The sequence below is a fragment of the Armigeres subalbatus genome, chromosome 1 (assembly GCF_024139115.2).
Source record: "Armigeres subalbatus isolate Guangzhou_Male chromosome 1, GZ_Asu_2, whole genome shotgun sequence".
Lineage (NCBI taxonomy): Eukaryota > Metazoa > Arthropoda > Insecta > Diptera > Culicidae > Armigeres > Armigeres subalbatus.
The window spans coordinates 304,878,647-304,902,616 of record NC_085139.1 but is presented as its reverse complement, the minus strand read 5'-3'; the positions used below and the strand labels follow the sequence as shown (position 1 = coordinate 304,902,616).

Here is a 23,970-nt window from a genome sequence, read left to right as displayed (position 1 = left end):
GTAAAAGGGTATATCACAATAGTCCTAAAATCTGGACGCAGTGATCTTCACCCGACAAACGAGGAGATGGGGTTGGCCGAAAAAAGCCTTCCACTCTTTTCTTTTTGCTTCTAGAATCACTGAACTGCATTCATAGTGTTTTTCTTTGGGCACTTGCCTTGTTAGGATGACCGGCAGGAAGTTGACTGTTCCATATTCGAAGAATTTGTGTTACATTCAGAGAATGTTTGAAATTCAGAGAAATTTTGTTCGAAACTCGAGGAATTCCTATTCTACAATTAAAGAATTTCTGTTCAAAATTCAATACATTTTTGTTTGAAATTCGAAGAATTTCTGTCCGCATTTCGGAGAATTTCTGTCCGAAATTCGGAAAACTTCTATCCCAAATGAAAAGATATTCTAGCCGACATTCAGAGAATGTCTGTCAGAAGTTCAGAGAATTTCTGTTCCAAATTCGTAGAATCTGTTTTCTTAATGCTTAGGATCTCTGTTTGAAATTCTGAGAAATTTGTTCCGAAATTTGGAGGGCTTATGACCAATTTTCATTTATGTTTTATTCTGTCTGAAAGTTCTTCTTTTCTGAAGGTTCTGGCTGAAAATCGGAAACTTGATTCAAATTCGAGGCGCGGCCGGTAATAAAGTTAATCAGTTCAGTGCGAGTTGGCTCTTGTTTCGGACAGCAGAACGATCGCGCGATTTGCCGAAATTTTGTGTTCTGCATTACGCGGCCGGTAATAAAGTTAATTAGTTCAGTGCGTGTTGGCTCTTGGTTCAGCGTCAGAATTATTGAGCAGAGGTAAGGTTTTAGATAAGTGAGAGACTTATTCATTCTCTTTAGGATTCAATCCCTGATTGTGAGCGATTTCTGCAAATCCTGTACGCGTTTAATCATGGTCCTGCTCAGTGTGTAGGAAGTTAGTTAGTTATTTCTGCTTTGAGCGGCCGAGTCATAGTTAGTTAAAATCATTGTGTTCGCGAACGAATCGCTTATCAGAGTGAATCCAGATCCAACGATCCCTACCGACTGAGTAATAATCCTTCCAGTGGTTTTTGTGGAGACGCAGTGGTAAGTATGCTCTTCAAATAGCAGAAACCACCTACAGATATTCCTTCCTCTTCCTAACTGAGTACAAGAACGTGGCCGATTCCGTTATTGATCATTTGAACATTTGATTCACTGAAACTTGCAACTACATAAGATGGTTAAGGGTCCTCTGCAAGTGTCGTTTTGAGAGTTTTCCGGCGCTGGGAAATGGAATTGTTATCCGAAACTCGTAATTCAGAAAACTTCTGTCCAAAATTTGAAGAATTTCTGTTCAAAATTCGGAGATTTTCAGTTCGAAATTCGGAGAATTTCTGTCTAAACTTGGAGAAGTTCAGACTGAATTTCGGACGGAAATTCGGAAAACGTTTGTTAAAAATTCGGAGAATTTCTGTCCGAAATTTTGCGAATTTCTATCCAAAATTCAGAGAATTCTGTCCGATTTCTGTCCGCCATACGGAGAATTCTTATCAGAAACATAGAATTAATGGAGTGTTTATCGTAAACTCGAAGAATTTCTGTCCGTAAATCGAAGAACTTCTGTCTGAAATTTGGAGAAGTTCAGTCTGAAAGTCAGAGAATTTATGTCCGAAATTTTGAGAATTTCTGTCCAAAATTCGGAGAATTTCTGCCTAAAATTTGAAAAATTTGAAAATTCCAAGAATGTTTGTCCAAAGTTCAGATTACTTTTGTCCAAACTCTGAAATTAATGAAACTTGTATCCAAAATTCGGATACTTCTGTCCGAAATTTGGAGAATTACTGTTCAAAATTCAGAGAATTTCTGTCTGAAACTTGCAGAAGTTCAGTCTAAATTTCGGATAGAAATTCGTATTTTTTTTGTCCAAAGTTCGGAGAATTTCTATCCAAAAATGTAGACAATTTCTGTCCGCAGCTCGAAGAATTCGTGTCTGAAACTTAGAATTAAAGGAATTTTCATCCTAAACTCAGAGAATTTCTGACCGTAAATCTGAACACTTCTGTCTGTCTGAAATTCAATTAACTTCTGTTCGAAATTTGAAATTAATGGAATTAATATCCGAAACTCGAAGAATTTCTGCCCGTTATTCGGTAAGCTTATGTCCAAAATATGGAGAAATTCTGTTCTAAAAATTTTCTGCTCGAAATTAAGAGATGCTCTGCACGACATTCAAAAAATTTCGACTAAAATAAAAACTCGGTTGTTCGAAATTCTAAGCATTTCAGTTTGAAACTCTAAGAATTTCCATTTTGTTTCGGAAGAATTTATGTTCATAATTAGAAGAGTTTCTATTCGAAATTTGGAGAATTTCTGTTCGTCAATCGAAGAAATTCTAAATTCGTACTCAGTAAATGCTTGGTGTGTCTAACCTTCATATCGGATAATAATTTGTGTTTAGTTTAGTAACGGTGAACTATATTCTAAGATCAAATTTGTATCAAACGGATTACATGATTGACGACAATAAATAAATGAATAAAATACATATTTTGATGAATTTCTGTTCAAAATTCGAAGAATTTTTGTCCGAAATTCAGGGAATTGCTGTCCGAAATTTGAAAATTTTCTTACATAGTTTGTTTATTTTCTCCAAAATTCCTCACTGAAATTCGGAAAATGTCTCTCCGAAATGTGGAGAATTTCTCACCAAAATTCAGAGTATTTGTGCCCGATTTCGGATTTTCTCTCACATAGTTTTGTAGAATATCTCGTCAGAACTCGGAACACTTCAAATTAAAAATTTAGAAAATTTCTCATCAAAATACCTAGAATTTCTAACTGAATTTTGAAAAAATAAATTATTCAATTCACCTAGTGTGATACTGCCTTTCTCGCAGTTAGCTAACACATCAACCTTTTTAGTTTGGTACACCATTTTCTTCATAACTTTTAAACGCAATGACCGATCGTTATCAGTTTCAATAACGATCTACAAGGCTTTACCACCTTTCGAATGCAACTGCGAGAAAAACGTTTAAGGATTACTATATGAAAAGTTGGTTACAGTTCGTTCGAGTCTTCTATAAAAAGGTCATTCTCGGAGTGGGATTTTGTGCACAATTTTGTTGTACGAGAAAGGCAAAAATGACACCATAATTCGTTGAATTTGAAATTTGGAAAAATTCTCATCGTAATTCTGGAAATTTCCAACTGAAATCCTCTCAATAAAATTCGTAAAATTTTAATAATTTCAATGTTTTAAATTTCATTCGAGATCAGGGTTGAATATTTAACCATCGATAAACCGACGTGTCACTGGCACTCTCTGATCGTCCAGCACTTTTTAACAGTCATTCGCTTTCGAGGGCGATCGCTCCAGTCAAATGAGCTAATACACAACTCCTCTACAATGTTCATACACGTAGGTTAGTGGCTGAGCTACGAAAATGTCGTGAGCCATTATGGGGTGGCGATGGTGTTTGATGATTTTTCATCATGGCGTCGTTGGCAGCAAATTTGTATTATTTTCAATCCAGTGACACGCGGGTTCCTTCAGGAGTACCTCCGGAAGTTCGTTCAAGAGATCCTCTGGATGTTTCTTCAAGAGTTCCTCCGAAAGTTTCTTCAGGAGTTCTTCCAGAAGTTGCTTCTGGAGTTCCTCCAGAAGTTTCTTCAGGAGTTTCTCCGCAAGTTCCTCCAGGACTTCCTCCAGAAGTTTCTTCATGAATTGCTCCCGGAAATTCTTCAGGAATTCCTCCGGAAGTTTTTCCAGTTATTTCTTCGGAAGTTCCTCCGGGAATTCCTCCGGAAGTTCCACCCGGAATTCATCCGATAGTTCCTCCCGGAAGTTCTTCCAGGAATTCCTACGGAAGTTCCCAAGAAACTTTCTTCAAGAATGTGTTCGGAAGTTTTTCGAGGAATTCCATCGGAATGTCCTCAAGGAATTCCTTAACAAGTTCCTTCAAAAATTCCTCCGGAAGCTTCTCCAAACATTCCTCCAAAAGTTTCTCCAAGAATTCATCCTGAAGTTCCTCTGAGAATTCCTCCGGAAGATCCTCCAAGTATTCCTTTTGAAGTTCGTTCAAGAATTCCTCCAGAAGTTCCTCCATCATTTTCTTTAGAAGTCGAGGAATTCCTCCGGAAGTTTTACCATATTTTCTGTAATGTAGAGCACTAGAAGAGCACATTACCCAGGGACTTCCGGAACCGTAATGAAAAGCAGTAGTGAGGGCAATTCACTCTAAATATAATTGGCTTGAAATAGCTCAGCTTTTCTTAGTACATTCTTTCTGTGGCTACATCCCAATGATCATCCGGTTAACCAAATTCTGAAGAACCATTTTGTTCTAATAACTGTTACCAGGGAAAAGTACTATGGGTTTTGTATATATTCAAGATTATTATTATTGTCTTTATTATAAAGGCTTGCAGCGCTAAGCTAGCTCATCCCTAATTCAAGATAAATAAACTTATTTGCTTATGGGCAGCAGGGACTATGTCCAAGGGCTTGACGATCCCTCCCCAGGCCATTTGCGAGTTGTGGGGCTTGCCTAGGATGTGGTGGGGTTTGACAGTGAGCCCTGTTAAATTCTCATAAAAAGCTGTAGGTATCCGCAAGTAGGTCCCATCCAAGCGACCGTGTACCGCTCAAAACGCACAAGCCCAAGTCCTGGTGTTAGGTGGGACGCTGGACAGGACAGAAAGTGTGGAAAAGCGGGCATCGAGCGGCTACATTCTACCAAAGCTGTGGCACCTCCAACGAGCTGGGAACCGGCTTCATAGTGCTGGGTAAGATGCGCCAACGTGTGATTGGGTGGCAGCCAATCAACGCAAGGATGTGCAAGCTGAGGATAAAAGGCCGTTTCTTCAACTATAGCATCATCAACGTGCACTGCCCACACGAAGGAAGACCCGACGACGAGAAAGAAGCGTTCTACGCACAGCTGGAGCAGACATACGATGGATGCCCACTGCGACGCGTCAAAATCGTCATCGGTGACATGAACGCACAGGTAGGAAGTCTGCACACCGTATCGAATGACAACGGCCAACGATGCATAAACTTCGTAGCCTCCCGCGGAATTGTAGTCCGAAGCACCTTCTTTCCCCGCAGAAATATCCACAAGGCCACATGGAGATCACCTAACCAAGAAACGGAAAACCAAATCGACCACGTTCTAATCGACGGTAAATTCTTCCGCGCAGCAACTGGAAGATGCACTCCCAACCGAAGAGCAGCTAGGCGCTTTCTCCTGAAGATGGCTGGAGAGATATTCGATCCGCAATTGGAAGCACCGCAACCGCTGCACTAGGCACGGTGGCTCCGGATCAGAGAAACGAGTGGTATGACGGCGAATGTGAGCAGTTAGTGGAAGAGAAGAATGCAGCATGGGCGAGATTGCTGCAACACCGCACGAGGGCGAACGAGGCACGATATAAACGGGTGCGGAACAGACAAAACTCGATTTTCCGGAGGAAAAAACGCCAGCAAGAAGGTTGAGGCCGTGAAGAGACGAAGCAACTGTACCTCGCTAATAACACACGAAAGTTCTATGAGAAGTTAAACCGCTCACGTAAGGGCCACGAGCTACAGCCTGATATGTGTAAGGACATAAACGGGTACCTTTTTACGAACGAGCGTGAGGTGCTCCAAAGGTGGCGGCAACACTACGAAGAGCACCTGAATGGCGATGTGGCAGACGAAGATGACGATATGGCGCGCAGGACATAATTCAACCGGCTCCGGATCTCCAGGAAATCCAGGAGAAGATTGGCCGGCTGAAGAACAACAAAGCCCCTGGGGCTGACCAACTACCAGAAGACCTATTTAAACACGGTGGTGAGGCACTGGCTAGAGCGCTGCACTGGGTCATTACCAAGATTTGAGAGGAGGAAGTTTTGCCGGAGTGCATGGAAGGTGTCGTGTGCCCCATCTACAAAAAGGGCGATAAGCTGGATTGTAGCAACTACCGCGCAATCACATTGCTGAACGCCGCCTACAAGGTACTCTCCCAAATTTTATGCCGTCGACTAGCACCAATTGCAAGGGAGTTCGTGGGGTAGTACCAGGCGGGTTTTATGGGCGAACGCTCCACCACGGGCCAGGGGTTCGCCATTCGCTAAGTACTGCAGAAGTGCCGCGAATACAATGTGCACACACATCATCTATTCATCGACTTCAAAGCAGCTAATGCACGAACACGGATTTCCAGATAAACTAACACGGTTGATCAATGCAACGATGGATCGGTTGATGTGCGTAGTTCGACTTTCAGGGGCATTCTCGAGTCCCTTCGAAACCCGCAGAGGGTTACGACAAGGTGATGGTCTTTCGTGTCTGCTATTCAACATCGCTTTGGAAGGGGTAATACGAAGAGCAGGGATTAACACGAGTGGTACAATTTTCAATAAGTCCGTCCAGCTATTTGGCTTCGCCGACGACATAGATATTATGGCACGTAACTTTGAGAAGATGGAGGAAGCCTACATCAGACTGAAGAGGGAAGCCAAGCGGATCGGACTAGTCATCAACACGTCGAAGACGAAGTACATGATAGGAAGAGGTTCAAGATAAGACAATGTGAGCCACCCACCGCGAGTTTGCATCGGTGGTGACGAAATCGAGGTGGTAGAAGAATTTGTGTACTTGGGCTCACTGGTGACTGCCGAAAATGATACCAGCAGAGAAATTCGTACGAAACTACGGAAATCGTACGTACTTTGGACTCCGCAAGACGCTCCGATCGAATAGAGTTCGCCGCCGTACCAAACTGACAATCTACAAAACGCTCATTAGACCGGTAGTCCTCTACGGACACGAGACCTGGGCGATGCTCGTGGAGGACCAACGCGCACTTGGAGTTTTCTAAAGGAAAGTGCTGCGTACCATCTATGGTGGGGTGCAGATGGCGGACGGTACGTGGAGGAGGCGAATGAACCACGAGTTGCATCAGCTGTTGGGAGAACCATCCACCGTTCACACCGCGAAAATCGAACGACTGCGGTGGGCCAGGCACGTAGCCAGAATGTCGGACAGTAACCCGTTGAAAATAGTTTTCGACAACGATCCGACGGGCACAAGAAGGCGTGGTGCGCAGCGGGCAAGGTGGATCGATCAGGTGGAAGTTGACTTGCGGACCCTCCGTAGACTGCGTGGTTGGCGACGTGTAGCCATGGGCCGAGCCGAATGGAGAAGACTCTTAGGGGTTGTTTAAAAATTACGTCCAAGGTTTGAGGGGGGGAGGGGGTTCTAGAATTTGTGAAAGTTTGTGACAGGGGGAGGGAGGAGTCTCGTCTTGTGTTACGTCCGACAAGAAAACATTTTAGTAACAAGTTGATTAGCAAAAAAGATTTAAATTTGCTATTAAGGGAGTTAGTTCTCACTAAGTTTCTTGTAAAAATAGTGTACGAAGAAGACGAACCATTATATAATTTACTGTTGTACGTACAGGGGGAGGGAGGGGGGTCAGTGATTTGTGACAGATTGTGACATAAATGTGGTTAAAAATGCCGAAAAATGATGGACGTAATTTTTGAACGATCCCTTATATACCGCACAGGCCACTTCGGCCTTAGTCTGAATAAATATTCTCAATCCAGTTGAAAACCGGAATTGGGGGATAGCGAAGTTGGATTTTTCTCACAATCCGTACGTTAAACCTAACTTCGGAAGTGGTGCGCTGTTTTCATATCGCGAAGCGCTATTCAGCGCACCACTTCCAAAGTTAGGTTTAACGTACGGATTGTGAGAAAAATCAAACTTCGCTAGCACCCAATTTCGGGTTTCAACTGGATTGAGTATAAATAATAATGATTTTTTATCCGAAACTCGAGCAATTTCTGTCGAAAATTCAATTCGAAATTCTGAAAACTTCTGTCTGTCTGTCAGAAATTTGGAGAATATTTGTCCAATATTCGGATAATTTCTTTTAAAATTTTTAAAATTTCTGTACAAAAATAGAAGAATTTCTGTTTGAAGACGAGCTCGGTGGTCTAGTGGCTACCACTTCTGCCTTATAAGCAGAAGTTCGCGGATTCAATTCCCGGCTCGTCCCTTTCTACTTTGTATTTCTATCTTAGTTCATTCTGTGTTTCACGTTCTATCAAAACGATTCCTACTGTTATAACCTACCACACAATCACAAAACCTCCCGTGGCACCTATGAGAGGCGCAGATCTAGGGCCACGATGTTCCTCGCATGCCCACACGACGTCGTCAATATCCTGATAATTCTCGCCGCAAACACAGAGATTACCTTCTGAGAGCCCCACTCTGAAAAGATGTGCATTTAAGGTGTAGTGATTGGAGATCAGACGACACATGGTTCGTGAATGAAGTCTCGTCCCAATTTCAATTTTTTGAACCATGGACGCTTCGACACCTGCGGGCGAATTGAATACAGCCATCTATCCAATCCCCCATTTTTCCATTTCTGATGCCAGCTGATCAAGGTTTACTGACGAAGTAATGAGAAAAATTCATCGAAGGTGATTTGTCGATCGTGAATATCCCCTTCCATAGTACCTTAGACAAAGAGTCCGCTTTCTCATTTCCCGGGATCGAGCAATGAGAAGGGACCCAAGCCATGGTGACAAGCACTCAAAGCTTTCCGTATCCCGGTTAAAAGATACGCTGAATGCTTAACCGGTTTCATTGACCGAACAGCCTCCAGGGAACATAGACTGTCGGTGAAGATGAAAATTATTTGAAGAATATTTGACCCAAATTCGAAGCAACTCTAAACGAAATTCAGAGAATTCCTCAATGAGAATCGAAAAATATCTCACCAACAGAAGTAAAATTTCTCACCGAAATGCGAATAATTTCGAATCGAGGAACTGGTCCTTTTTCATCGTACAGAACATATATATTCATCTCATTGCGAAAGAAACTAATGTAAAAAATCACAAAAATAAGAAACAAATCCTTTTTTTCATTGCTTCGTTCTTGGTGAGATGAACATGGGAGCTATAAGATCCTATGATCTATAAGAATATAAAAAAGAAATTCAAAACCGCCATTCTCACAGTGCCTATATTTGACATCATTTAAATAATTTAGTGTCATGCAAAACAATCAACTGACAAGAAGAAAAGACATTCTACTTAATTTTAAGGTGACATCATAAACTTTATTCCTGAAGATTTTGGGACATGACGACAGATATGTGACTCAAATCGAATTCATTAGATTAAAACGAAGCAATTCATCAAGTGTCAAGGATAATAAGTGACTACAAACTCCGTGTCATCTCCCTGATGAATGATCTTGAATATTTGAATTTCGATGACCCAACAGAGTATGTATTTGCACAACGTTTACAAAGCGTTTGTTCATATAATCAAAACCATCGTCACTGCTGCAAGATATACGACGGGGGCTCCTGATTCACGACAATGACTTAACTCTTCGTGGTGCAGCACACAGCAAACAAAATGTATTTACCAATCAGTCAATCGCGACTGTCCACAAGCAAGCGCGCAGACAAGACACTGACAATTGTCGTCCGCGTCTGTTTATTCTTCCGTCTCTCGAGAGACCACATTCTGTCAGTTTTAATTTCAATCGCGCCCTTCGCGACCCCGCTGCAAACCAAACAGAAGCGCGATTAATTGGGCGATGACAAATTTCTTTTTCTGCCAAGCGAAATGGCCAACTTCCCTTCCGCGCGCGCGGTTGGTGACAGTAGATACAGAATTATTGCGGTGACGACAGTTTTACCAACGCCTGAAGAATGTCGTCACACAATGAAGTAATAAAATTGCCATCCATGTTCCCTCCGATCGGGGGCGGCGGATCGATCGCTGAGATGTCGAAGGTGTCAACGTTTGAAAATTACCTCCGCTCGCTCACTCGAAGACAGCATGCAGAAGTTTCACAACGAGAACGGTTTAATCGAAGACAATCATCAACGACGGTTAAACAACTACAACAACAATAACAGCATGATCAGATCGGACGAACGCGTGCGACTTACCTTTGGAATCGAACGGAATCAGATTGCACCGGTTGTCATCGGAGATGTCACACCGGTAGACAGCGCCTCCGTTGACGACGCCCTCCTGGTAGGCCGAGGTATCGGCCGTGGGTGCGCCGATTATGACCCTGGAAGGAAACGAAAATCACACACAATCTTAGTATGCTTTGGATTTCGCATTGTTTATTGGAGGTTGACAGCTGGTAGGGTTACCAGTGTTAGTTGGAAATGTGAAAATGTAAACAGCTGACGTACGTGATGCGAGAATTATTTATCGAGTGAAACAGAGCGGAAAATCGATTGCGTCTCCCGAATCTTTTTTTTTGTTGAGAATCTGTTTTTTATATGCCCGAGTAAATCTTTTACCATTCATCGTCCACAGCCGTCGTCATCATCATCAAACACACGATCATTTGTTCTGTTTTCAAAACAAATACTAAAAATAATCCCGCACTAGCAACGGGGCCGCCACGGGCAGACAGACCGTGAGATGGCGTGCAATAATTGAGCAATGTGTGCATGCGGGTTAACTGTGTTTTCATTTCAAACGTTCCGAGTTTCAGCGTGGTGGAAAATTATACCAACACGACACGGTTGTTGATAGAACAGCGGAAAACATTGCACCGGCAATGCGATCTCCGGCGGCCTTGTCTCTTCTGTGAACGGACTTTGCACATTTCTCTTGAAACCGGCAAATTAGTCAATGGCTTTGCTGATATTCAGAACGTAAAACAGGCTATGCTTTTGAAAAAACTATTATGATTCAGTAGGTCCATTCTCGATAATCAATCTGAATATGTGCAATGGAGAAGTAATGCCAGACTATCAGAGACAGAATTTCAATGACCGCAACTCATTTTTTCTTATCACCTGAAAAAAAAACAAAATACCTCATCGTGCTTCGGTGACTAAATTAAATTTCAAAAATATAATCGAGAGTGAATAATTGACAGTGATTCAACTCCGGTTGGCTCGGCACTACGTCGCACGCTCCTGAAAATAGAAGTTGGCAACGGGCGTCCCTCTGTCAGATTTCACTGAAAATTTCCGTAAATCACGGGCAGAGTCGGCAATCTACGATGACGCAGCCTGCTGCGTTCAATGTCGCTCGATGATGTTTTGGCACGGTTAAAAGGGGCGACGTAACGTCGCGGCGGTGAGTCAGAACCATTCACGCAGAACCTAAATTACGGCACTATAAATTGCACAGCCTCGTTAGTTATTCTTCAGTGTAGGTAATACAAGTTCTTGATCGTAAATAACTATAATTTCGTACAGGGGCAAATAAATTAGAATAAGAATTGGTGCCAAATTGGTCTATGGAACCAATAATACGTTGGGCGCCAATAATCGTGTTGTTTGGGCGCCAAAAATATCAGAAATTTGTAAACTTTGAATTGAATCTGAGTCGCCTAACCCCTTACAATTTATTAATTCAAACGAAAGTACATGCAATAGTTTACCCTTGCTCGTGGCAACAAGTTCATGGACTTCCATCACAGTATGACTGTTTGGTAAACAAACTTTTTTCCCCGGTATTTATTTATAAACAAATATTGGATGAAAATCTAATGCCCTGCTTGACTATTTTATACGTCTGATGGCACTCAACTCGAACATCGTAAAAATGCATCAACACGGCTTGCATTTGTAGTCAAATATGTGGTAGGTACACCCAATATAGGTAATGTAGTCAATGTTCCGTGTCCCATTCGACAACTTTCAAGCGCAAAAGGGCCCAGCGCACATGTGTTTCTCATTTTTTTCTTCAATTTTATTTTGTAATTCAACCATGTTCCGTCATCCACCGAGCACCATAGTGCGGCTGGTCGTGTTTCTAAACAAATATCCGTCCTCCGGCAACGAGTCCCTGTGTCTGTCTCTCCATCTCTGATGGTCTCCAGTTCTAGCAATTGAAGCGAAGTGCACAACGAACTGCTCCTTGGCGGAGGTGCATTATGGAAATTGGTGCATGTCGTGAAAAACTTTTACAATGTCACACTGTCTGCTCCTCCCCCTCCGGTCGAACTGACTGGAAAAGGGAAACCCGGACTACGTACATAAATCATCACACTCCCTCTTTTATTGCCACATTTCTATACAATGTAGAAAATAGCTTTTGCGCCGCGAACAAGAAGACACAACATAACCTCACTCACATGTCGTGGCACACATGCTGCTTCCGTTGCATCCGAATCTCCAGATGATGATTTGACAGTCGGCGCAGTAGGCGCTGCACGACTAAACGTCATCCAGCAGAAGGGAGCCTACTGTGCCGTGGAAAGGTTCGACGGTTCGACCACGATAAGCCTCCTCAGTTCAGTTCGGTTCAAGTTCATTGGATGGCACTTAGTTAAATGCAATACACTGTCCCCTTGTGCAGAGGAGAGTTAATCATTTAGCACTCTCGGTAATTGGCTCTGTGACATCCCATTATTATCGGGGATTTTAACGTTTATTGCTTGAAGGCACATAAGCACAACATCGGTTTACAAACTACCGATTAAAATTTGTCTATTCCAACCACAGCAATCAAGAATATTTTCTACTTCTCTTTTTTTTGGAATCAGAAAAACTTTCAATGGAATTAAATTCAACACTAGAAATCTTCAGGTGTTTCTGTTAAAAATAATTCAGTGAGATCGTTTTATGGTAGAAACTACAAATAGGGTGTTTTGATTTGACCTGGTAGATTAAATAGTCTGAACTCCAGAGCAATTTGGAGAATCTAGAACATCTGCATCAATCCAATATAATACGCAAGAGCCGGAATAATATCAGGAGGAACTTCTGGAGGAATACCAGTAGGAACATCTGTAAGCGTTGGTTCCAATTCGTAGCTTGTTGGCTCCTCCACAAGCATCCCGCTGTCTCGTCCCCCCCTAATTTTATTAGTAGGACAGCATTACTGGTGGCGATCTCAGCTGTCTGAATGGAAAAAAATATAATCGATTAGGTCATTTATTTAATTAGCACCTGCTATGCTCATTCCCACCACTACTGACCGTGGGTAAGCTAATACGCCCACCCGTTACGAGATGGGAAGGCATAGTTAATACCCTGCGCATGATCGTACCAACCGTTACGAAGTCGAGTGATGACAACTGTCAATCTTCGGCTAAACACGAACGGATGGAAGAATAATAGATGAAAAGTACAGTAGCAGTTAGTCTGTCTTCTTTTCCGGTCGGACTACTGAAGGCAGTAGTAGTGCGCGCCGATTCAGTGAAGTTAAAACTAAAAGTAAATTTAAATTTCAAGTCTTTTTTTGTGTAAATCGAAGTGTAATAGTAATAGTACAGAAAAGGTAATTATTTAATACAAGAGAGGTTATGGTTAGAAGTGTTAATGGTGTAGCTGGTCCGTGACCATTTCCGGGCCTTTTTCGGTGTTTTTCGGACGGTTCGGTCTAGAGCCTTCCTTAGGGCCGATGCCCACGTAGCGTTTTTTCAACGCTGCGTGCCCGTGGCGTTGAAAAAACGCAGGTGTGTATCGGCGCGGCGACGCTGCGTTGCCGCCTTTTCTCGATGCCCACCTGCGTCGTTTTACCGCCGCGTGCACTCTGCGTCGAAAAGACGCTACGTGGGCATCGGGCCTAAGTAGCCGGTAGTCGAACAACCACCACGACAAACCGCCATCTTCGACACGCCGTCGAGAGTCGCCCCGCTGGAGGGCCATTGCCACTGCCAGTTGGAAATCCGCCACGACCTCCGCCATCTTCGACAAGCCGTTGAGAGTCGCTCCACTGGAAGGCCATTTGGTCATTGCCATTACCAGTCGGAACAACCGCCACGACACACCGCCATCATCGACCTGCCATCGAGAATCGCCCCGCTGGAGGGCCATTGCCACTGACAGTCGGAAATCCGCCACGACCTCCGCCATCTTCGACACGCTGTCGAGAGTCTCGACAGCGCAGTGCTGGTAGTTTTCGTGACTGTCATGTGAAATCGAAACCATTGCAATTTCATTTTCAAGAGACCAAATGAAAATAAAGCCGTCTCCCGGTCACCTGTCACATTACAAACAGTCATGATGGAAATGTTGCTTTGTTTTGAAATCTAAATTTCCAAATAGTTTTAATAGATCTATGCAAATAACGATGACCAGTCGATAAAATGATTGTATAGTTTTTGATTTTAGAGCTAGAAGTAACATTATTGAAGAAGAAAAAGGTTGTTTACAATAGTTTGATGCGCTTTCATGAAATAAAAATCCGTGAAAATTTAGCAGAATTCCTTTCATTGTTTATGTTTTCTATGAAAGCGGGAGAGAATAAAATGTAAATATCGCGTGACCTCTCTCAATGAAAATGAAAATCTCAGTACTGGTCGAGAGTCGCCCCGCTGGAGGGCCATTGACACTGACAGTCGGCGAAGCCACCACCCCACATCGATATTGTCGACACGCCGCCGCCGAGTGTTGATCTGCTAGAGGGCCATCGCAACTACAAGTCGGAGAACCCATTGCTATCGTCTGCGCACGGCCAAAAATTGCCTCTCGAAAAGCCGAGACACCATTGCTTCGACCCGACGCGGTAGAGGACGACGACGAGGCGGACGAGCGAAATCCGTTAAGCATGCCCGAACACCACGCAAGTACTCTCTAAATCATATCCTCTCATAAATTTAATGCTCCCTAATGGGGTAAATAAAAATTGAAAATGTCAACATAATTTGGTGATTCGATTTCTTTAAGAACGCAATCCCTCATTAAACCTTTTGGTTCGTTCCCGTGCCCAATTGAGGTGTTCAAGCCTTGGCCTTTTGTAGTCCGCTGTGAATAAGACGACCTCTGCCTTGTTTTTCTTCCACTTCGTTCGGTAGAACTGGTTGGATCATTCCTGCGCATATTCAGCTCCTAATAACTCCTGCCAAGGTAAGTGATAGGTGGTGCAATAGATAACAGTGCTAATTACAATTTACGACCTTTTAATCGACAAATTTCCCATCTGAACTGCCGAAGAGGCTACATATCTTGAGAAATATCCGGAGGCACTGGAGGTGAATTTGAAGGAATACTTGGAAGAATATTCGAAAAAAAATTTGGTAGAATTCCTGGAGGAATATTTAGCGAAATTTTTGAAGAAATGTCCGGAGGAACATCCGAAAGAATAGCTGGAGAAATTTTCGGTGGAGATCCTGGACGAATTACTGGAGGAATATCCGGAAAAATTCCTGGAGGAATATCGTAACGAATTCCTGGAAGAATATCTGAAGCAATACCTGGAGGAATATCCGAAGAATTATCTGGAGGAATGTTCGAAGGAGTTCTTGCAGGAACATCTGGACAAATTTCTGAAGGAATATCCGAAATAATTCCTAAAGGAATTCCTGGAGGAATATTCGGAGGAATATCATAAATAAAGAAATCAGGAGGAGCTCCTGAATGTAGAAACCAAGGAATTTAGTGACGAATTTCCGGACAAATTTTGGTGGAATATCCAGTGGACTTCCTGAAGAAACATTCGGAAGAATTCCTGGAGGAATATCTGGAGAAGCTCCTAAAGGAATATTTGAAAGAATATCTGGAAAAATATTCGAAAAAATTTCTGGAAGAATGTCGTGAGGAATATCCGGAAGAATTCCTGGAGGAACATCTGGAAGACTTCCTGCAGGAATTTCTGGATGAATTCCTTTGGTAATATACGGATGAAATATCCAGAGGAGTTCCTGGAGGAATATGCGAAGGAATTGCAGGAAGAATATCAGGAGAAATATCCTAGGGACTTTCTGGAAAAATTCCTGGAGAACCGTCCGGAGGAATTTCTGAAGGAAAATCCAAAGCAATTCCTTGGAGAATCTTCTTCTTCTTATTGGCATTACATTCCCACACTGGGACAGAGCCGCCTCGCAGCTTAGTGTTCATTAAGCACTTCCACAGTTATTAACCGCAAAGTTTCTAAGCCAGGTTACCATTTTTGCATTCGTATATCATGAGGCTAGCAGGAAGATACTTTTATGCCCAGGGGAGTCGAGACAATTTCCAATCCGAAAGTTGCCTAAACCGGCACCGGGAATCGAACCCAGCTACCCTCAGCATGGTCTTGCTTTGTAGCCGCGCGTCTTACCGCACGGCTAAGGAAGCCTCGATCCTTGGAGAATATTCAGATTAATTTCTGGAGGAATATCCGAAATAATATCTGGAGGAATATCCGAAGGAGTTTCTGGAGGAATACTCGAAGTAGTTCCTGGAGGAATATCAGGAAGAATGCCTTGAGGAATTTCCGATGGATTCCTGGGAGAATATACGGATAAATATTCAGAGTAATTGCCTTAATGAATATCTGGCAGTATTCCTGGACCTATAGATGGAGGAATATCAGGAAATAACTATTTGGTTTATTTGTCTAATTTGTTTTATATTAGTCTTGTTTGTTTTGTTTGTCTAATTTGGTTTATTTGTATTATTTGTCTTGTTTGTTTTGTTTATCTTATTTGGCTTACGCACAAGTTTTCATATCTCTTAATCAGCTGGTGTTTATTTATTTCAATCCTCTCAATCCGTGATTGGTCGAAACTTTTTTTTTCTCGCCGATTCGCTGCACGAGTGATAAGTTTCTTCACAAAGGTTTCCAGTCCCTTTTGTTCTTAGTTTACTGAAATTCTCCAGCAATTCTAAAATCAACAATGATGACATAATTTTGATGACACTGACAGAGTTCATTTTGACGGAGTTAATCATACGATTTTCTCTCTCAAAGAGAGCTGCCACGTGCCTTTTTTAACGAATACCTTACCCAAGTAAAGACAGATAACTGGAATGATATCAAACCTTATCCAAGTAAAGACAGATAACTGGAATGATATCAAACTGATAACACGATTAGTTATCCTTATTATCATCTTGATATTTGGTTATCAATCATGTGATGAACTGATAACTGAATAATAACAAAATTTATTATCAATACAAATTTAGTATTTTCTTCAAAATTCCACGCCGTTCAGATATCGGGCTAAGCATTCTATTCTTTCAAACATATTGTAACCAAGTAACCAAACCAAGTCGGAATCGTATCAAGAACGTAAAAGACAAAACACAGAGTACACTGTGAAAAACACTTAATGCGAATCCATATACGTGCCAATTTGAAGAAAAACTAAATAAAAACATACTCATAATCCCACCCTTATTTAACCTCAAATTAACCTTGAAATTAAATGAGTTGCCGATTATTTCGGAGAAGGCGAAAAGTCAACTACGCCATTGCTCCGGTTAGCGCAATAAGGGCTAGATACTGTGAAGGGTGCCCTGGTGCTTTACAGCCTCCGTTAGCGGTTGGGTTTTTATTAGACCCCCCCTAACCATTCATTCGTAGGCACGGTAAGCATAAAGCCGCATTACACCAAGAATTAGGGGTCACCTGTATGGTAGACTTCTACCACTGGAACAGGCGACCCGTAGCGTTATTATCAGCCAGACAACCGACCACCGATACCATACGGCTATCTAGGCTGTTCGAGGAGAGAATTTGACATTGACTTTACGTCAACTCCCAATGTGGCCGAACAGTGGTAGATCGCGAATTGCATCTACTCACGCAGAAGTTCATTCCCTTGCTACAAACTATGTTGCAAACCTTAAGTTCCATGTCTTGCCACGAGTAACCGTCGCTCTTCCAACACGAAGCATTGACATCCGTTCCTGGAACGTGCCAAAGGAGATAGTCTTGGTCGATCCAATGTTCCACGAGTTTGCAGCTGCAGATCTGATCATAGGAGCAGAAGTATATCTGGAGCTAATGATTGCATTAGCATTAGCATTGAGCATTTCGCACAAATTCGTAGGTGGTACAAGCCTCGACTATTGTATGAGAGGCCCGGAAGCCTCCTTTCAAGAGGCCCGGAAGCCTCCTTTCAAGAGGCCCGGAAGCCTCCTTTCAAGAGGCCCGGAAACCTCCTTTCAATAGGCCTGGAAGTCTGTTTTCAAGAGGCCTGGAAGCCTTATTTCAAGAAGCCCGGAAGCCTCATTTCAAGAGGCCCGGAAGCCTCTCTTCAAGGCGCTCGGAGTTCATCTTTCTAGAGGCGTGGAAGCCTACATTCAAGGGGCTCAGAGGCGCTCTTTCAAGAGGCCTGGAAGCCTCTTTTCAAGAGGCCTGGAAGCCTTATTTCAAGAGGCCCGGAAGCCTCTGTTCAAGAGGCCTGGAAGCCTCTTTCTAGAGGCGTGGAAGCCTTATTTCCAAAAGCCCGGAAGCCTCCTTTCAAGAGGTCTGGAAGCCTCCTTTCAAGAAGCCCGGAAGCCTCATTTCAAGAGGCCCGGAAGCCTCATTTCAAGAGGCCCGGAAGCCTCCTTTCAAGAGGCCCGGAGGCCTCCTTACCAGATGCTCTGAAGCCTACTTTCGAGAGGCTCGGAAGCCTATTTTCAAGAGGCTCGAAAACCTCTCTTCAAGGCGCTCGGAGTTCATCTTTCTAGAGGCGTGGAAGCCTACATTCAAGGGGCTCAGAGGCGCTCTTTCAAGATGGCCAGAAGCCTCCTTTTCAGTGGCACGAAAGCCATATTCCAAGAGGCTCAAAAGCCATTCTTTAATTTTCAGTTGCTATTTTCATATATTTTATGAGTTACACTTATTTTCATTTAACAGCCAAAAAAAATAGGGTACCTCAATTTATGCAAAGGTGCGAAGGGGTACCTCTCAAGAAAAAGGTTGAGAACCGCTGTCTTAGATGGAAGCAATGCACTCTATAACAGTCGAGATCTGTCCTGGCCACGTCCTTGCGAATGCTGAGGAAAGGGGAGGATAGTTTGTTAGACACCTACTTAAGTAAGATGCAGAGAACTCTACGGCCGCTTATACATAGGTGCCACCGGAGGTTTTTGGATTGGGTGAAGGTTATAACAGTAGGAATCGTTTTGGTAGAACGTGAAATACAGAAGAACTAAGATAGAAATACAAAGTAGGAAGAGCCTGGGTTTGAGCCCACGACCTCCTGCTTATAAGGCAAGAGCGATAGCCACTAAACCACCGAGCTCGTCATATCTGGAGCTGATGATTGCAGAGCGTCAAATAAAGCTGGGATATTCTGGTTCTATTTTGCAAAATACGGTTTTGGGCTGGATAGTTTTTGGAGGAATTCCGGATGAGTCAGCTGCTTACCAGTTGTGTCAACTTGCGCTGCAGAGAGTATCGAAAAAGGATTAGCATGGTTCTTTTAGCTGGAATCGTGTAGCACTGCTAGCACATTGTCACTAGTAGAGTCAGCATGTGAGACACACTTTGAGAGAACGATCACAAGAGACCTCAACGGCAGATTCGTTGCTCAGCTACCTAAGAAACAATTTCTCGTTGATCGCTTGGGAGATACTCAGCTAATCGCTACTCGTCGCTTCATGGCTTTGGAGCGCAGATTGGATACTGATCCAACCGTGAAGAAAATGTATTCCGATTTCATCAACGAATATCTTCGTATGCAGCAGCATATGAGCAAGATTTCAGCACGAGACGTGCCGTACTTGGCGACACGTTGCCTGAAGAAGTTGGCAGAGGATTAAACGAAGAACTTTCATGCCGCCACTGACTGATGCGATTGTCTACGAGTTCTATGTCAACGACATGCTGAAGGGCGTCGAGGACCTTGAAAAAGCAGTACAACTGTCACAGGATCTTATCCAAGTGTTAAGCACAGCTGGGCTTACCTTGATGAAATGGAGTTCCAACTCTCGAGAATTGCTTGATCATATTCCACCTCATCTTGTTTAGATCTCGAACTCGAACCCCACCGTTAAGAACCTATAGGAATAAAATGGGAACCCCGTTCAGAAATTTTTCGGTTCACTGTACCTCAGTGGAAACCTGCTACTGAAATCACCAAGATCATATTGTCTGATTTCATGAAGCTTTTCGATCCGTTAGGCCTGGTTGGACCTAGTCTTGTTCCAGCCAAGGAATTTTTCCAGGAGCTTCACATGTTTTGCGACGCATTTCAGAAGGCGTACGGCGCCTTTATGGGAGGCTTCCGAGCCTCTTGAAAGGAGGCTTCCGGGTTTCTTGAAAGGATGCTTCTGAGCCTCTTGAAAGGAGGCGTCTGAGTCTCTTGAAAGGAGACTTCTGTGCCTCTTGAAAGGAGGCTTCTGAGACTCTTGAAAGAAGGCTTCTGATCCATTTGAAAGAAGTCTTCCAAGCCTCTTGAAGGAAGGCTTCCGAGCCTCTTGAAGGGAGGCTTTCGAGCCTCTTGAAGGGAGGCTTCTGAACCTCTTGAAAGAAGGCTTACAAGCCTCTTGATAGTAGGCTTCTGAGAATTTTGAAAGGAGGCTTCTGAGTCTCTTGAAAGGAGGCTCTGAGCCTCTTGAAAGGAGGCTCTGAGCCTCTTGAAAGGAGGCTTCCTGAGCCTCTTGAAAGGAGGCTTCCTGAGCCTCTTGAAAGGAGGCTTCTGAGCCTCTTGAAAGGAGGCCTGAGCCTCTTGAAAGGAGGCCTGAGCCTCTTGAAAGGAGGCTTCTGAGCCTCTTGAAAGGAGGCCTGAGCCTCTTGAAAGGAGGCCTGAGCCTCTTGAAAGGAGGCTTCCTGAGCCTCTTGAAAGGAGGCTTCTGAGCCTATTGAAAGGAGGCTTCTGAGCTTCTTGAAGGGAGGCTTGAGGCCTCTTGAAAGGAGGCTTGAGGCCTCTTGAAAGGAGGCTTTCGAGGCCTCTTGAAAGGAGGCTGAGCCTCTTGAAAGGAGGCCGAGGCCTCTTGAAAGGGAGGCTCTGAGCCTCTTGAAAGGAGGCTTCTGAGCCTCTTGAAAGGAGGCTTGAGCTCTTGAAAGGAGGCTGAGCCTCTTGAAAGGAGGCTTCTGAGCCTCTTGAAAGGAGGCCTGAGCCTCTTGAAAGGCGGCTTCCGAGCCTCTAAAAAGGAGGCTTCCGAGCCTCTTGAAAGGGGGCTTCCGAGCCTCTTGAAAGGAGGCTTCTGAGCGTCTTGAAAGGAGGCTTCCGAGGCTCTTGAAAGGAGGCTTCTGAGCCTCTTGATAGGAGGCTTCTGAGCCTCTTGATAGGGAGGCTTCTGAGCCTCTTGATAGGAGGCTCTGAGCCTCTTGATAGGAGGCTTCTGAGCCTCTTGAAAGGAGGCCTGAGCCTCTTGGAAGGAGGCCTGAGCCTCTTGGAAGGAGGCTTTGAGCCTCTTGGAAGGAGGCCTGAGCCTCTTGGAAGGAGGCTTGAGCCTCTTGGAAGGAGGCTTCTGAGCCTCTTGAAAGGAGGCTTTGAGCCTCTTGGAAGGAGGCTCTGAGCCTCTTGGAAGGAGGCTTCTGAGCCTCTTGGAAGGAGGCCTGAGCCTCTTGGAAGGAGGCTTGAGCCTCTTGGAAGGAGGCTTCTGAGCCTCTTGGAAGGAGGCTTGAGGCCTCTTGAAAGGAGGCTTCTGAGCCTCTTGAAAGGAGGCTTCTGAGCCTCTTGATAGGAGGCCTGAGCCTCTTGAAAGGAGGCTCTGAGCCTCTTGGAAGGAGGCCTGAGCCTCTTGGAAGGAGGCTCTGAGCCTCTTGGAAGGAGGCTTCTGAGCCTCTTGGAAGGAGGCTTCTGAGCCTCTTGGAAGGAGGCTTCTGAGCCTCTTGGAAGGAGGCTCTGAGCCTCTTGGAAGGAGGCCTGAGCCTCTTGGAAGGAGGCTTCTGAGCCTCTTGGAAGGAGGCCTGAGCCTCTTGGAAGGAGGCTTCTGAGCCTCTTGGAAGGAGGCTTCTGAGCCTCTTGGAAGGAGGCTTCTGAGCCTCTTGGAAGGAGGCTTCTGAGCCTCTTGGAAGGAGGCCTGAGCCTCTTGGAAGGAGGCTTCTGAGCCTCTGGAAGGAGGCCTGAGCCTCTTGGAAGGAGGCTTCCCAGCCTCTTGGAAGGAGGCTTGAGCCTCTTGGAATGAGGCTTCCTGAGCCTCTTGGAAGGAGGCTTCTGAGCCTCTTGGAAGGAGGCTTCTGAGCCTCTTGGAAGGAGGCTTCCTGAGCCTCTTGGAAGGAGGCTTCTGAGCCTTTTGGAAGGAGGCATCTGAGTCTCTTGGAAGGAGGCTTCTGAGCCTCTTGGAAGGAGGCTTCCGAGCCTCTTGGAAGGAGGCTTCCGAGCCTCTTGGAAGGAGGATTCCGAGCCTCTTGGAAGGAGGCTTCCGAGCCTCTTGGAAAGAGGCTTCCGAGCCTCTTGGAAGGAGGCTACTGAGCATTTCGGAAAAAAGGCCTTCATGTCTATTAACTGGAGGCTTTCGAACCTTTAGATTCTAGATTTTAGTTTGGAAGCATATTATTCAATATTTTGTCTCGACCAGGTAGATTACAATAAAGATTTGTTTATTCTACGTTTTGATATTCTATTTTTTTGTCCCACAGCCTTTCATACACTGTACTGCTTGAGGTGGACGAAGTTTTAGAATAGAAAAATATCAAAACTGTATCAAAAAGTCTATATTGGAATTGTAATGCCATTACGCATTTTTGTTCGAGGTACCCCCTGGTGCCAGTGAAGGTACCCCCAGGGGTACATGTACCCCAGGTTGAAAACCGCTGCTGTATATAGTCAAAAAGCTCAGAGAATGTTTGTCCCCCATAGCCAAGTCGATGCACCGCTCGTCCGAATGTCTGAAGATCTGCTGTTAATCTCTGGTTCATCCAAGGTCGAATCAAGCTCTGCTTTGTGCCTGTTCGTCAATGTTGATGTATTGCGTCAAGTATTCTGTGAGGGTTAAGGAAGATGATGATCGGCAGCAGTTTGAAGTTTTTCTGGACAGTTGCAGCCACCTTGAAGTCGGTACCATACTCGCAACTCTCGTCAACGTATCATCCGAGGTCACATCGTTGGAATCAAAGGTGGCGCATTAGCGCCTGCGGATGCGGACGGCCTCCGCAACCCTGAGAAGTCGTTTTTGCATTTGAAAATCGCTTCTCATCATATTCAAGACGTACGGACCTTGGATCCCTCAACCGAGGTCAACCGGCATTTCAAGGGAGACGATTCGAGGAGGTTTCAGCAGACGACTCTAGAAAAGAACTCAACCGGTACCACACGGACCGTGCGGGCAACAAAATATATTAAAGATCTTTCAACGGAATAATAATAAATAAATGTGCGATTGATTCGCATTCTATACCATCCCGCCCAGTCCGTTGCTGGGGGGCATGGAGTGCGATCCTCTCGTTTAATAAACAATGTGCACTCGCTTGACTGTGGATATACAACAGTAAAGCACATGTGGAGATTGGACAAATCAAGCATCCGAAAGATATTCAATTTGCAAAAAAGAGAGCTAACCGCGGTGGAGGTTGGTACTCGGATTCTGATGGCTTTTCCGCAAACGAGACCTTTAAGTGGTCACGCCTATCACGCCTATCTAGAGAGTAGGAGGTTGAGCGTTCGAGTCCATCCAAGACACGGGGATTCTTTTTCGCAAATTTCATATCTATTTGACCATTTCGAAACATATGCTGTGCATATGCACAGCCAAGATATTTAACAAAAAAAATGGTTTTCGTACGGCCGAGTTGCCGAATAATATGCAATTAATAATAATTAAATAATAAATAATATAGAGACAGTACTCCTAGTACCTCTAGAGACCGCAAGCAGATCTTCAAGGCTGATAGTCAGATGGACAGCAGAGCAACAAACAAAACACTTTATCTTATCCGACAACCAGAATCAGTACAATTAAGATCGTAATTAACAAAATCTTTCAACAAAATTTCCAAAATGAAACCTCCAGAATTTTGAAAGAAATTTTGTATGGTTTTACTAAAATGAAAAGGTAGTTCTGAAGGAGTTTACAAATGATTTTACAAGGACCTTCCCTTCTGATAGAATCTCAGAAAAAATATCGAAAAAAATCCTGGCGTCAGTTTCTAAGTTATTCCTGGAGGGGGAAGAAGAAGCTTAACTCCGCCAGTGGACGTGAGAAATCAAAAATTATGTAGAATTGATTAATTTGTTAAATTGAAAACAAATTGATGAAATTAATTTAAAATATACGACGGTGTTACCAATTCTAATTCGGTTTAACGTTCAAGAACTAAATGCAAAGAAAGCTCTCACCAACACCATCAATCAACGGTAAACGACCACCTACGCTTGGAACTTATTATCGATTCAATATCGGGCGCCAATGTAG

The 23,970-nt window shown here is 43.9% G+C and overlaps 1 protein-coding gene across 6 annotated transcripts in view; it reads right to left on the bottom strand.

Annotated features, from left to right (window-relative positions):
* LOC134207865 (integrin alpha-PS2) overlaps window positions 1-23,970 on the bottom strand; it is a 248,820-nt gene that overhangs the window by 183,771 nt on the left and 41,079 nt on the right. For all 6 annotated transcript variants that reach the window (XM_062683826.1, XM_062683823.1, XM_062683828.1 and 3 more), the window contains exon 3: window positions 9,940-10,067. In XM_062683826.1, the coding sequence (XP_062539810.1) occupies window positions 9,940-10,067 (128 nt within the window). The remainder of the gene's footprint in view (window positions 1-9,939; window positions 10,068-23,970) is intronic.